Genomic DNA, 14,976 nt, shown 5'->3' with positions numbered 1-14,976 from the left:
TTGTGTGCTTGAGCTGAAGTGGCTTTATGTTTTCTAAGAGATGTCATGTGAACTCGTATGAGCGTAATGTTTTTGATCCCTGGAAGCAAACATCTTGCCAAGATTCACAGTGTGTAAATAATCAAATGAGCTTTCGGGATGGATGTACACGTGCTGTGTTCCCTCTTCATTTACCGTCCAGACTCTTGTTTCATTCCCGGTCAGGCCAGTCCTCTCATCTGCATACATGTTTGTACTGAATGAGCAAGCATGGTTCCCTGAAATATGTCGGATCTAAAAAAGGAATGCTTAAATTTCTTACATTTTTGAGAGAAAGCAGTAAAATGTACCATCATCTGTACGAGTTATCAGAAAGAACAATTCTTTGGTTCTTCACATTGCACAAAGGATAGAGGGACATACATTTACAAGGAGACAGTGGCAAACAATGCAAAGTTGTCTACTACAGTATATTGTCTAACAAATGCAACTCCATCAAAATAATGGCGTACACATATTGAAATTCAAAACTACGAGATTAGCACAATATATTTGTCTAAAAGTCCATTCTTTTAGAAATATATCATAAAAATATACATTTTCATTGTTTTCCTTGTACAATAAATGTGTGCTTTTTGTCATATTCTGCTTGTGTAGTTGTACATGTGCAACAATCACACTCCTTCCAGCTATAGTGATGCTTATTTTATGTGAAGTTCAGTCTATCAGCTACAACAGGAAGGATGACACCTTTTTGAGAACGCTTTGAAATAACACAAGACTTTTAGATTTTCTCCAGATTAAAACTGATTACACCAATACAAAGAAGGATGAAGATTTCTTTTTTTTCTGTGTTCACAACAAAGATAATTATCATGTTAAGGTGCTCTCTTGCCAGCTGTTGGGCACAATGGAGACAAGAAGAAAATCAATGGATGCAGTCTCAGTGTCTCTCTGTGTCTACATGTGTTCTGTGCAGTAAAGAATATAGACCAGCAAGACAATAAACTTAGACACAAATACTTTCTCCTCAAGGTCACACTTAAGAGATCAAGAACGCTACATAACAATAAATATACTGTGAATATATATATTTATGTATGTATATGTATGTGCTGTCTGTGCGGCTCTTTCTCCCTCATACAAACACAAACACAACATAAACTAAGGCCAGTTTTGAGGAAGGAAGTTAAAGGAAGCAAACTGTACATTTATTCAAAACACTGTTGCTTTTGTAATGCCATAATTATACACTTATACATTAACTGATAACTTAAAGAGACACGTAAGTTCCCTCTTCACACGACAACACAGTTATATGAACCACAGCTGAGTGAGTTTCCCATCTTGCAGAGCCATGTTTCAATGCCTTCTCTGGTTTGCTACGAACTGGATAGCTTTTGCTATAGTTGCCAGGGATGTCAGAAAATAGGATTTTGCTTATAAAAATGATGTCCTTTACTCTTCCAACTAGGCTGGAATTTATATACGTCTATCTGGACTAAAATAAATGTATAAATAGTAAGAACGATCAGACGGGCATTCCTTGCCATTTTTTTATAAACCTCTTAGATCAGAGTCTTCTGCTAAAGTGATTAATTCAGGAGTCTTAGAAAAAGCTCGAGAGTAAAACACAAACATCTTTCCCATTGTCCACAGCTATTTCCATGACAGAAGCATTTTTTTATGAATTTATTCAAATGTTCCTGCAAATGTTTTCAGTGCCTTTTCATATTTTTGGGAAGTTCAGTTTTGCTAAATTCCCTGTGCTTCTTAAATTTCCATTTTTTCTTCCTCATCTCCTGTTTGTTTGCTTCATGGCCTCTCCCGTATTGTACCTTTAAGTGTTAGAGTGACCCTTCTCTCCCTGGTGTGGTTGTAGTTCCTGAGCCACTTGGTTCTCCTGCCCTTCTGCCGGCAGTGTGCTGTTCCCCAGCTTCGTCTGCAGGCCCTCCACGGCCACTTGCTGGAAGCTGGAGTGAAACCTGGGGCTTGCTCTTTTCAGGAGTCTTTGGGAGGGATTGATGCCTGAACCATCATGCAGGTGCTCCTCCTCAACTGTGTCAGCGTCGATGAATTTATTGATGGATACATCATGGAATGTGAAGAGGCTGCTGGGCGGAAAATTCTCCGGGCTCTTGCTGGGTGTCCTACGTCTGGCAGTTGTATAGGCGGACTCCTCAGGGCTCTGGACTGACGAGCTGTCTGAGAGGGCCCCTATCCCTAAATCCTCCCCATCTCTGAAGTTGACATTGAGGGAGTGGCTTTTGAGGGGGTAGTTAAAGCGCAGAGCCCTGGGACTGTCAGCATACGGGCCGAGCTTGGTGCCTCGTCCTGTCTGGGGTGTAGTGGTACCCTGGGAGCCTTCATGCTCACTCTCCAAAGTGGGCTCCAGGCTGGGGTGAGTGCTGACCTTCCCTGGCATGCTTCTGACGGGGCTGTGGGAAAAGCGAAAGCTCTCGGGGAGGTCAGTGGTGCAGCTGATGAAGCTGTCAATGCTGGACATGCTTCTCATGTCTGCAACTGTTTCTGCTTTGCTTGTGATTGCTTCAGCGGTGATGCTTCCCATCTCTAGTTCTGCTCTCTGCCGAACTGCTTTGGACGGCGGGCCCTTTTCCTTGCTGTTGAGGTTGGTATGTGACTGGACCGTGGCCAGGTTATTGTATATCTCCTCCAGTTTCTGTGCGCTAAGATGCTGAGGGCTGCCAGAGGGCTTGGCCTGCTCTTGGTAGCTTGATTTGAGGGTCTTGGTGGGGCTGCTTGGGCTCATCTGTGGCCTGAGTTTGGGTGTCCCTTTCTGCACACTAGGAGTCACATGATTATCATGCATCTTCTCCGTCTTTTCATCGGTATTTTCCACCATTATATCCATGAGCTCTTCATTGCGGCCCAATGCATCTTTCATGTTCATAGAAACAATGCTGCCATTTCTCTTAGCCTTCTCCAGAGCCTCCCTTCTTTTGATGGCTTTCTCCTGCCTCTTTTGCTCTTTGTAGAACTCAGAGAAGTTATTCACAATAATGGGGATAGGCAGGGCTATCACCAGTACTCCGGCAATGCAGCACAATCCTCCAACTATCTTTCCCAGCAGAGTTTTTGGGTAGATATCGCCATAGCCTACTGTTGTCATAGTAATGGTAGCCCACCAGAAAGAAGCTGGGATGCTTTTGAACTTGGTGTCCTCTTCATCCTTTTCGGCAAAGAACACCAGACTGGAGAATATCATGATGCCCATGGCCAAGAAAAGGATAAGCAGGCCCAGCTCATTGTAACTCCTCCTGAGAGTGAAGCCCAGAGACTGAAGACCTGTGGAGTGACGAGCCAGCTTCAGAATACGCAAGATCCGCATGATCCGGAAAATCTGAACCACACGGCGGACGTTCTGAAATTGCAGCACACTCTTGTTGGATTCTGTCAAAAAGATGGTGACGTAGTAGGGCAAGATGGCCAACAAGTCGATGATATTCAGCGGACCCTTAAAGAACTTCCACTTATTGGGGGAGGAGAGGAAGCGAAGCAGGTACTCCATAGTAAACCAGGCAATACACACAGCTTCCACATGGGCCAGTTGCGGGTTGTCTGTGGATTGACCAAACTCATCCGTGTCCTGCAGCTCTGGAAGGGTGTTCAGAGACAAAGCGATGGTAGACAACACAATGAAGAGGACGGAGATAATCGCCAGGATCTAGAAAACAAAAAACAGTGAAAAATACTGATAAATACATAGTAATGTCTACGGAATATACCCCGGTGCTGTATACCCTTCTTTTTCCTGTAGCAGTGCCTGTCAGTCTAAACTGAAATATCACAACAAATATTGGATGGATTATCATGACATTCTATGCACATGGGTCCTCAGAGGATGAATCCTGCAGACTTTGGTGATCCCCTGATTTTTCATTTAGTACCATCATCAGGTCAATATTTTAATTTGCGCAATACTTTTATTGCACATTCCAGTAAATGTTAGGATGCTAACAGCCTAAATGAAGACGGCGGGCATGATAATGATTACCTGCTGAACATCAGCATGTTAGCATTATCCCTGTAAGCATGTTCGCCTTTAGTTCAAAGTATCGCTGTGCCTCACTGCCAGCAAGGCTGTAGACACGGTCCTGTTCAGTAATGTTGTAGTTTATAAAGTTCTCTTGAGGGCCACCTTGAAAAACAGCTCACCTTATAAAGTTTGAGTGTGTGTTGGTTACAAAGAACTTATTAGTATGTGCATACAAAATATGGATGGCTTCAGACTAATTGCTTGTTCAATCTTTTAATCTTTGTGAAACAAGCAGCCAACGCTTCATCATCAGCACATCGCTGCACTGATGATGGTCGAGACTGAAACGATCAAAAGACCTCACGGAACATGCAATAACTCTGAAGCAGTCTGTTTTGATTTTGTGAGAGGTTCCTTCTCATAAGTTTGTACCACACTTTAAACTTTCATTTTGACAATTATACTTACAACAAACAAGGAAAAATAGCTCCTGGTGGTATTTCCACACCATGCATCACTCACTTGGCCTCTTTGTAATTTGCAATGTTAAAGGGTATATGAAAGGCCCGGATGTGACTGTGACCAGTGGAGCTAAAGTTAGCAGTTGCCCCTGAACTACATGCTGAAAGTTAAAACGCTCCATCAAAGTGAAATAGTGCTTTAACAATGTCAGAGGAAGGTGGTCAGTCCCGTGAGAAACGCCATATCAGTGTGTCAAAGCGGGGCGATTCCATTTGAGACACGAAATTGCATTTCAGAAACGACTAAAATATCCCAACTAGCGATGGCATTTACTGATGATATTTGTTCACGGCCCATTTCACTTTCTGGCTACTTTCTCCGAAGTCTTCATGAAATGTCATGTCAGCATTTTGAAAGAAATGGGGTCGGAGCTAATGCGATCTCTGGGGCCAGATGCTTTTGTTCTAGCCAAGGCTACAAGAAGACTATAATGTATTACTTGTTTTTACAGAGCACACCATGCATGGCCAGTGAGCCTGCCTGAGAGACAACTGGGGACCTCTGAAGCATTGAGCCACTTACTAAAGATAAAATCTGCTGAGTACAATAGGGTCTCATCACAGTCCTGGCGATTTAAGAAGGCTGCACAGTTGTGGGTGAGTAGGTGTGCTACACCTATTATTCCTGTCCCAGAGTCTGGTCGAGTTACTGTGGAGGCTGTGTCCCAGGCCAGTGGTGAGCAGGATTATTCCCCGGTGCCAGTCAGCGGCCATAAACTTGAATTAATCTTGACAGGTGACTGCTTGCACGCCTACCTTGGCCTTTGAGGAGAGAGGGACTAAAAGCAGATAATCCCCTGCTGTGGTGGAGGTAAGAGAGGGCAGGAGAAAGGCCAGAGGAAAGGCATTTCAACTTCAGCAGCCAAATAGTTCAGCTGTGAGAGCGTAGTCAATTAAACGGCAAACGAAAAATTTAAACTCTACCAGAGCAATCCCTGAAATAGCCTGCCTCCCGGTCTGGATCCCTTGAGACCAAAGTGATGGATGAAAACTCTCAAATAGAACCCATTAGAGGTAGATGTCTTGTTACTAACATTGAAAAAGTAAAGTTGGGGATGTAGAGGTCAGATTATCAGACAAGGCAAAGTCTGCAGAGGTTGGAAAAGGAAATCGTACCATTGATTGAGCAGCAACATTTCTAAAGACAAAGAGGCTTTGACTACTGAGCCTCAGATCTAAAATGGACCATCTGGAAACCACACTCGTCAGATAAACACAAATCTATGTTGATGCACTGACTAGGCCTGAGCTTCACTAATAAATCATGCTGAATGCAAAAGACCGTTTGAACTTAGGTGTGTAGTGTGTTTGGAGAACAACCAAATCATGACCAGCTCAACCCCCCCCCCCCCCATCAAATTCTTTCTCTTACTCACCATTTTCCCTCCCACACAGGGAGTACTCTAAACCGGGGTCATCCAGAGAGAAGATTACAGGGATGTGATCTCACCACGGAGATACAAACAGAGGGAGAGAGAAGCGTCATGCTGAGGACACTCAGCACTCTGACGAATCTGTGACACAGAGGGAATGTGGCAAACCAGTCTAAGCCTTGCTGCAGAAACTTGTGAGTTTCCTTGGTTAGTCAATGTGATGTGCGTGTGTATGAGACAATGACACTGTTTTACAAATGAGGAAATTTAATATGAATGTCTTCTTGTTGCTGCCAGATAGAGTTGAGCAGAAAGAGAGAAGTCTATTCTCGCGGTGCGGATAAAGGCAATGAAGCTAAAATGCATTTGGGTATATATATATTTCCATATGCAGCAGGGATATTAGGACGCAGATGTGATGTTAGTTAATGACAAGTCTGATGGACAGGGGAAGCAGACGCAACAGGAGAATCCTCAGAGTGTACCAAATGAGTAGGAGTTCAACAATTACCTGGTGTGTAGCCAGGTTGCGCTTGTTTCATGATTTCTAACGTCAATGTCATGGCAATGTAGAGACCGTTCACTTAAAGACACTAATGTTAACCTGTCAGTCAGAAGATCACCAAAGTCAATAGTTTGCATCCTCTGGGGACTGTGATTTAACCACAATATCACAGCAGTCCATGCAGATGTTTAGATATTACAATCTAGACAAAGTGTAAGTAACCGACCGCTAGACATTACCAAAATCACATTTTGGTCAAAATATGGCAAAATAAAAAGTTTCTCTTTCACCTCAACGAAGACCCTGTAAAGCTCTAACCATGTGCCTCTAGCACAAAAACAGTAGAGCACTCGTCTCACTCATTGGCTTACTTTTAATTTGTTTACTGCATCAACTCCAGCACTTGTATGATCTCACTCTCAAAATAAATCCAAATAAATTTCTCCAAATAACTCTCCAGTGAGTGAACAGCTGATATTGTTAGTGTCCAGTGTTTTTCTGGAAAAGGTTACTGCTAAAATACAGTCAAAGCAGTGTTTTCCGTTGGCTGTTAGAGTGAATAGGTTCTGACATACAGTCACATACCGGAGCCGTGTAAGGAAAGAATGAAAACAGAAATACAAGATACACACGAGTGACATCTGGGTCTGAAAACAGACGACATGAACAAAGTGGCATTGTAATTGCCAACGGAAGTCTCTGGGTGTGCCCTTTTCCCCACTATGAACTGAATCAATGGAGGTATTGTTAGACTTAGTGACTCACTCACTTTATTTTCTCTTGGCATGTTGAGTGCAAGGTGACCTCTCTAATCCTGTTATTGTATTACCACTTCTGTGATTTGCCAATAAACGTTGTCTGGATTTGTGCGCTGACAGCTGACCTGCCTCCTACAGAGTCTGTTGTGGTTCTGCTGTAGTTCCCTCTGTGAGATACAGTGTCAGGGTTTTTGTTTTAAGCTAATACTTCAATGGGAAAGATGGATAGAATTTCGCTGCCAGTAAACAAAGTGGAGAAGCCCTTTGCAGCTGCAAACACTTCCTCCCCGGGGTTACTATCACCTTCTTGGAAAGTTCCACACGGAGACCAAGGTGCAATGAAACTATTCTCACCTGCTGCCCTTTTATATGAATGAATGAATGAATGAATTTTATTTATATAGCGCTTTTCACAGACAGTACTATCACAAAGTGCTTAACAGAGCAGACATTTAAAAGCATAAAAACACAATGTGACCCTACGGTCAATAAATTACATACACAGAGTGAATAAAAAATGTTAAAGAATAAAATAAAAATAAAATAAAAATGTAAAACAAATGTTAAGAGCAGGTCTAGGACATGGGTTTACTTTTACACAAACGCCAGCCTAAACAGGTGGGTTTTTAGCTGGCTTTTAAAAGTATCCACAGTATCTGCGAGGCGTAGAGTTGCAGGCAGAGCATTCCAGAGCCTCGGAGCCACTGCCTCAAAAGCTCGGTCACCACGGGTCTTAAATCGTGTGCGTGGGACTGACAGAAGACCTAGAGCATTTGACCTGAGAGTGCGGGCGGGTGAATAGGGGCGAAGTAGATCAGCTACATAAGTCGGAGCCTGACCATGAAGTGCTCTGTAAGTGATGGTGAGAATTTTGAAGTGTATCCGAGATGCTACAGGAAGCCAGTGGAGAGATCGGAGTACGGGGGTGATGTGAGACCGTCGGTTTGTCCTGGTGAGTAATCTGGCGGCAGCATTTTGGATGACCTGCAGACGGTTAAGAGCAGATACACTGAGTGATGTAAAAAGTGAGTTGCAGTAGTCAATGCGAGAGGAGATAAATGTGTGTATGATCATTTCTAATTCAGGCGTTGATAATACAGATCTCAGTTTACTGATATTTCTTAGATGGAAGAAACATGACCTGGACAGCTGCTTAACATGAGGGTCAAATGACATGGAGCGATCAAAGAAAATCCCAAGATTGCGCAGGTTGCAATGGGAAGCAGAAGAGAGAGGACTAATAATCTGCCTGATCATGGGGACAAAATATAAACTAATGACAATTAACTCCTTAGCATACAGTTTCCCCTTACGTAGTATTAGGGCGGCCTTGTTAACTAGTGTAACAATATAGTTCAGTTATGTGTTTTCAATTGTTTTTAGAAGGAGATCTATGGCTCAAAGAAATAAGCTGTATCAGGTTTTAACTTCACAAACAATACTTTCAAAGTGATGCATTTATTGATGATTTTCGTCTTTTTATGGGATTTGTTGAAAGTGAGAAAATATTTAATACCACCAGACTCATCCTTTAAAATCTGCCTATAAAATCCACACTGACAATATTACTTATTCTGTTTGGGTTGTTCCAACTCTTTGTTGGAGAAACTAATTTTATTATGGTTTGGGGGAAAAGTTTTTTATTTTAGTTTTATTACATTACAGTGATTTTATTTTTTTTTATTCAGTTTTAGTTATGTAAAGAATTTTCTCATTAGTAATTTATACACAGATGTTGAGCCTAAAATGAGAGAGCTTGAAAAAGATCAAATTGATATGAAAAGATGACAAATATACAACAATAAGTAGGAGCAATGATCAAGGGCCTTTTTAAAAATTATTACTTTACATCACATTCCGTTTGAGAAGCAATGAGCAGTTTCTAGTTATACAAGTGTCCCCGGTACAACTTCTCCGTCTGTTTCTAAACCAGACAAAGCATCTCCCAAATTGACGAGTAGACCCCGTGTCTCACACAGATTTGCCCGCCGCCTCATATCACCTTGGCTGCCAAGCTTTTCTGACCCACCTTTAAGATATATATATATATATATATATATATATATATATATATATATATATATATATATATATATATATATATATATATATATATATATATGCGCGTCTTTCCACCACTGTAATTATTGTTTTGTGTACATTACTATCTAGTTAAGGAACCTTTTATTGAATTATATGTATTCCCTTACTCTTAAAAGCAATCATTAATCAGTGTTTGCTAAAAACAAAGAAGACATCAGTGCGCACACAATGCTCTGCGTCTGTGTGCCTCATCATTTTAACACCACCTTCACACTTCTGAAAGGACACATCATAGCCGCAAGCTATGATTTTCCCTCAAAACACACTTGTATTTCAGTGGAGTATTTTAAATGATTGTAATGATTGTACTGACTTTAACTGATGTAAAGGATATGAATATTTCTTCCACCACTGCACTCAATCATTGGGGCTGGCTGGTGTCCACTAAGGACATGGATGAGTTTTTTTGAACTTTGGATGATTGAGCGGATGAGAAAAGGAACAACATGAAAAATGAAGTCATAATATAAAAGTGACAGAGTGAGAAAGTGATATGAGACATTGCTCCCCTGTGGCTGATGTACAAACCACTGCTGACGCTGAGAGTCAGTTCCCCCTGATAAAACATCTGTGCTATCGCCACCGGCCTTTTCACCTGCCTTTCAACCTTGACTCTGAAACATCTGGAACAGCTGGGTTATCAGGTGTACATCGACGAATACGTGCCAAGATTCCCTCCTGTATCCGTAAGATTATTCTTTCCAATATTTTAGAGAATACAGTAGCAAAACTACGCTTTACTGGGCTGCTTTACTGGGCTGCATTTAAGGCATGATTCATCATGATTCATCATGATTCATAATGTTTTATCAGAAATATATGAATTTTTTTGTTGACTTGAATTTCTTTTTTTGGGACTTGTTTGAAAATGTATTTGTAGCATTGTGAACTTGGCTTGTATAAATTTGTGGCATATTAAATATATACTTTTTAATAAAATACATTACATTTTTATTGACTGGGTTTACCGCTAAATGCTTTACACACAAGAGCAAATTTGTTTGCATCCCATCAACAATGTTTCAGATGAGGTGAATTGTGATGAACCTTGAATGAATGTGAGCCGTCCCCCTCTGGACTCTCTGCTGAGTCTGAGGTCTTCTTCGCAGCATGTGCCGGTCTGTCTATTTAAACGGTGGGAGCATTAATCTGAGGAGTCTCCTCCAGGCTGCAGAAAAACACACAGCCTGCACAGCTGAGCCCTACTAATGGAATAAGTTTGGCATCTGTGATCGTGACATCTTCAGTCCTGATATACAGTGGCCGTTCTTGTGTGGGCCTGAAATGCAGCACACCCGAAAGACTCGCAGCACAATCACATCTCCACTCGGCAGAGACGCATCACACTCAGCTGAAAATGACAAGTACTCAAAATCTGTCTTTGTTCTTGATACTTGTTTTGTGCAGGCTGGAGCTCCAGCTGTCTCTAGTTGCTATGGTCTTTTCTCACTCTGAAAGAAGGCAGCAGTGTTGGCAGGCGAGAGCAGAATATATCATGCTGAATCACCACCAGCTCTGTGGAAATACACCATTTGGCAGCATAGTGCACATCAAAATCATTGTTTTATTTTTTATCTTTTGTTACGGACGTGTTGGTGTGGTCATGACACAACAGGATAAGTACCAGTAGAGAAAGCTGCCGGGTTACCGTGGCGTAATTTATATGTCAATCAGTCTCGTCAAATTGGGTTTAATTGCAATTAGAGCAACTAATCAACATCAGGGGACAGACAGGCAGCTTAAAGAGAAGCAGTGGCCATAAAACAATCCTAACTTTAATGCAGATTATGACCTGGGACGCAAACAGAGGTGAGGCGATTACATCAGACCAGGAAATCCATGACCTGTCAGAGAGAAATTAATAAAAGCAAATGATTGAGTAAGTTCCAGTGAAAGCACAGAATCCAGTAACATTAAAGTACACATCATTACAACGTTCTTGTGAAGAGCAATATGTTGTTCCTGCCGTCAAGCTCGGCCGTTTACTCGCCCGCCATATCTCTGTGGCTACAGAGTGCAAAGCCTCATTATATGATACAGGAGGATTTCCAACCTGAAGCTTGATATGAGCCAACACGGAGGCCCATACGATGCCTTAACTCAGCGGCTCCCAAACCTTTTAGGCCACGCACCTCCTTCTACATCCCGACCGGGTTCACGCAGCCCCAGCTTAGCGTAGTTATCATAAGTCTTGAAACAGGGAGAGATGGCTAGTCTGCCTACATTGAGCTCAAACAAAGACAAAAAAGGGACATTTTGGGCAGTATGGTGATCTGTATGGCAAATATGAAGCTCCAGCCAGTTGGTTCTGGTTAGCATGAAGACCGGAAACAGGGGAAATGGCTAGCTCTGCTCTGTCTGTTTTATCTCTACAAAACATTGGTGTTTCTTGGATGAGACAAAGAAGATGTTTCCAATTTGTATGCTCAGCGAACCAGCAGAAATAGTTGCACGACCGTCTGTCTGCCGGAATCTCTTTCTGCACCTTTTCTCTCACTATTACTTCATCTGTATTAAAGCATGTGGCGCCAGTGGCGGTCATCTCCCTCTCTGTCTGACTAGAAAGATATTTCTCTGTAAGCGTCTGATTGTAAATGATAAGTCTTGCTCACTTAATACAGATGCAGAAGTGTAACATAAAAGCATCTACGGTATTTTTCATTGTGTAGAACTGAAACACCCACCGTGAGCTGAGATTCCTCTTAAATGATTCAGTAGGAGTGGAAGAGCAGATCAAAAAACTTCCTGCCTGACCGGCACTGACGACCATAGCTCTCTGCATGTGTGTGTGTCTGTCTGTATGTCTCTAGCCTGATATCTCCTACAACAGCGTCAGACTCAGTCCACTAAATATCTCCCGGTCCTGCTCATTTCTGCCCAACTGTACTGTACTCTGGAGGCCAAGGCACTGTGAGACCTGCTCATCGTCGGTATTAAAGTGAGGTCAGAGATGCATAATGCAAAAAGAGACCAAGAGAAGAAAGATGTTTGAAGTGCAGCGTATAGTGTATAATGTATGCAGCTGGGATGTGCAAGCACTAAAGGGCCCTCAGGCAACAGGCAGAAAAAGAAACTTCAGAAGCGACCTACTTTCTAAAACAGCTTAATCAAATGCTTAAAACAAAGTTAATAATGTTGATCGACGTCTGAAATAGAGTAATACAACACAAGGTCTTAGGGATCTTCAGAGGTCTGATAGTTTCCATGGTGACGTGAGGCTTTTTAGCGTTTGCGTAACAGATGCTGTAAGCCGGCATTCACAAAAAAACGGACACAAAAAGGCAAGCAATCATGTGATCATACTGAACCACCCAGTGAGAAAAACGAGAGAGCGAGGTGAGGTGAGTTCACAAAACTCAGCCGGCACAGCTCTCTGATTAAATACTTAGACGTTGGTAATGAAAAAGTTCAAGCTCCTCCCACAAATTCCAACAAAACTATTCACACTCGAGCTGAAATGCTTTGGCCATTAATCGGTTTGTAGACTGACCGAAACAAATTGGATTCTGATTGTAATTTTTCAAGCAGAAGTGTCAAACATAACCAATGTGAGAATTTGCTACTTTCCTTTTTCTTCTGCAATTATAAATGACTTGTTTTGAGGTTTTAGGCTGTTGATCAGACAAAAAGGCAGCTGAGGGCGTCTCATTGAGTTTAAGGAAACTGTGAACAGCATGTTTTTTAATTCACTATTTTCTGAAAGCTTGTAGACTTAATAATTAATTATAAAATAATTGGCAGATTCATTGATAAAGAAAATATTGTTCGTTGCAGCTCTAAACCACTCAAGTGCATGCGCGCACGCACACAGAAATGTGTATTCGTAAACATGGGTGCCTCAGGGAAATTCAGTTTTTCATGGTATCAGCAGGATCAGTCCCACTGCAATTCTGAAGCAAGCTGCAATTACGACTACTGGTACAAAACAAGATCAGCTACTCAAAGTGCATTTATACAACTCTAAATAATAGTTAGCAGTGTTAAAGAGCTTCACAGTGCTTGTGTTATTTGAGCAAGAAAGGGAAAAAAAACACTCTCATGAAGCTTAGCCCCTCAGTTAGAGTAAGGAAGAACCAACACAAAAATCAATAAATAAAAGGTGAGAAGAACCTCATAGAGCATCAAGCTTCCAGGACGGCACCCTTCCTTTCAGCTCATATGCCGCTTCAGACTTTGACACGCACACTAATGATCCAAACACCTCTCTGTTAGTGAGGTGATTGCTGCCAATATCATACAGCCAATGTAGAGATAATATGGGTTACAGTATGTAGGTTAGCAGCTGCAGTTGTGCTGTTATTTGCTCCCTGTGTTGAGACTAAATCTTACCCTCATAATACCGTTGAAATGACAACGATTCAGCGCGAGTGTCGACTGAAGCAGACTGCTGACTTTCGTTCTGCAAAGGCCGAACATCCCGGTTGTATAAAGTGAGAATGACAGTGACCATGATTTGCAAGTGGAACAAAACCTTTAATTACAGAAGTATGTGTTTAATGCATGCTGCCATCATTGGGGTCCTGAAGCTGAGACGTTAGGCAGAGAGAAAGACACAAGTGGTCAGAATTGGGTAGGTGCAATCAAACCGTGCCAGACAAAATCATGATTTAAAAAAAAAAAACACACACTTCTGTCTGTTTTAATTATGTGCTCTCGTTCTAGTTTCCCAGGTATGGCGCTCGAGTGGAGAGCGCCACTCACTGCTAAACACATGTCAGACTGGTGCCTGATGCTCCACACACTACCTGTATCCATCCAGGCCTGCTGTAAACTGCCCGACAGTCAAGCACGCTGGCCCGGCCAATCACTGCCATACATGGAGATGCTGACCACAGATTAAAACACACTTAACCATTCTCCCTCTGCTTCTCTTGACCCTTCCCCTCAACAGTTTCACCTCCATTAATCTGATCTCACTTCCAGTTCCTCGCCACATGCAGCCCCCGTTACAAATCACTTAGAAATCAATCAAGGAGCCGTTTTTATACTGCAGCTGTTCTCCTTCCCGCTAATCTACTAATCTGACTCGTCTGCTGCTCGTGCAGTTGGTACTACTGTGGTGTTGAATGCATCAAAGAGAGGCTGCACGGTGTCCTGTCGGTTACAGACACCATCTTTTTCCATTTTGACAAGTATCTGCCCTGCTGTTGCTGTGACTTTTATATGGGCTGCAAGTGAAAAGACAATCCAGAAGGGATCAGTAAAGTGGCACAATCACACAATCATCATTCTCTTTCAGTGCTCAGGACCTCAGCTGTCTCATCTAATTTACACAAAATCATCTGCACCGTCTCTCAGTTCCCAAACTTCCTGAATTACTTACTCTTTAATGTGCAGGTTTGGCTCTCCTAATTGAGCGATGTACATTGATTTATACACCTTTAACCATTACATATTCTTGATTGTATCCTCGTCACCTTTTATATGATCCCATCATATAAAATGAATGACTTGTTCGAAGTGTTTCATACACTGTAATATATTTATGCACGAGGCTAAAGGTGTTTCATTTACAAATCTATTAGAAATGCAATACAACAATTGACCAAATCTCTTTCTCTGTGAAATATCCTTGATGTTCACAGGGAGTATGTTGCACAAGAAGAATTGCAAACATTTCTGTAATCACTTTTTGGCATTAGACACAGAGTGAGAGATCACACTTGGATTAGAAAGCAAATCCGTGCAGAGTTGGCTGTTCTTGGCATTATCCACAGAGCAAAGTTCTCCTTGGGATAGC

The 14,976-nt window shown here is 42.0% G+C and overlaps 1 protein-coding gene across 1 annotated transcript in view; it reads right to left on the bottom strand.

The window, feature by feature from the left end:
• Nucleotides 1-1,819: 1,819 nt before the first annotated feature.
• The window catches only part of LOC306775621 (potassium voltage-gated channel subfamily B member 1-like), a gene marked incomplete at both ends in the record, with an annotated part of 28,122 nt that continues 14,965 nt past the window's right edge, over nucleotides 1,820-14,976 (bottom strand). The window contains one exon of the mRNA XM_079266080.1: nucleotides 1,820-3,664. Coding sequence (XP_079122206.1) covers nucleotides 1,820-3,664 — 1,845 coding nt within the window. The remainder of the gene's footprint in view (nucleotides 3,665-14,976) is intronic.

This window comes from Melanostigma gelatinosum (genome assembly GCF_949748355.1).
Source record: "Melanostigma gelatinosum genome assembly, chromosome: 3".
Classification (NCBI taxonomy): Eukaryota; Metazoa; Chordata; class Actinopteri; order Perciformes; family Zoarcidae; genus Melanostigma; species Melanostigma gelatinosum.
This window is presented reverse-complemented; position numbering and strand designations above follow the sequence as displayed.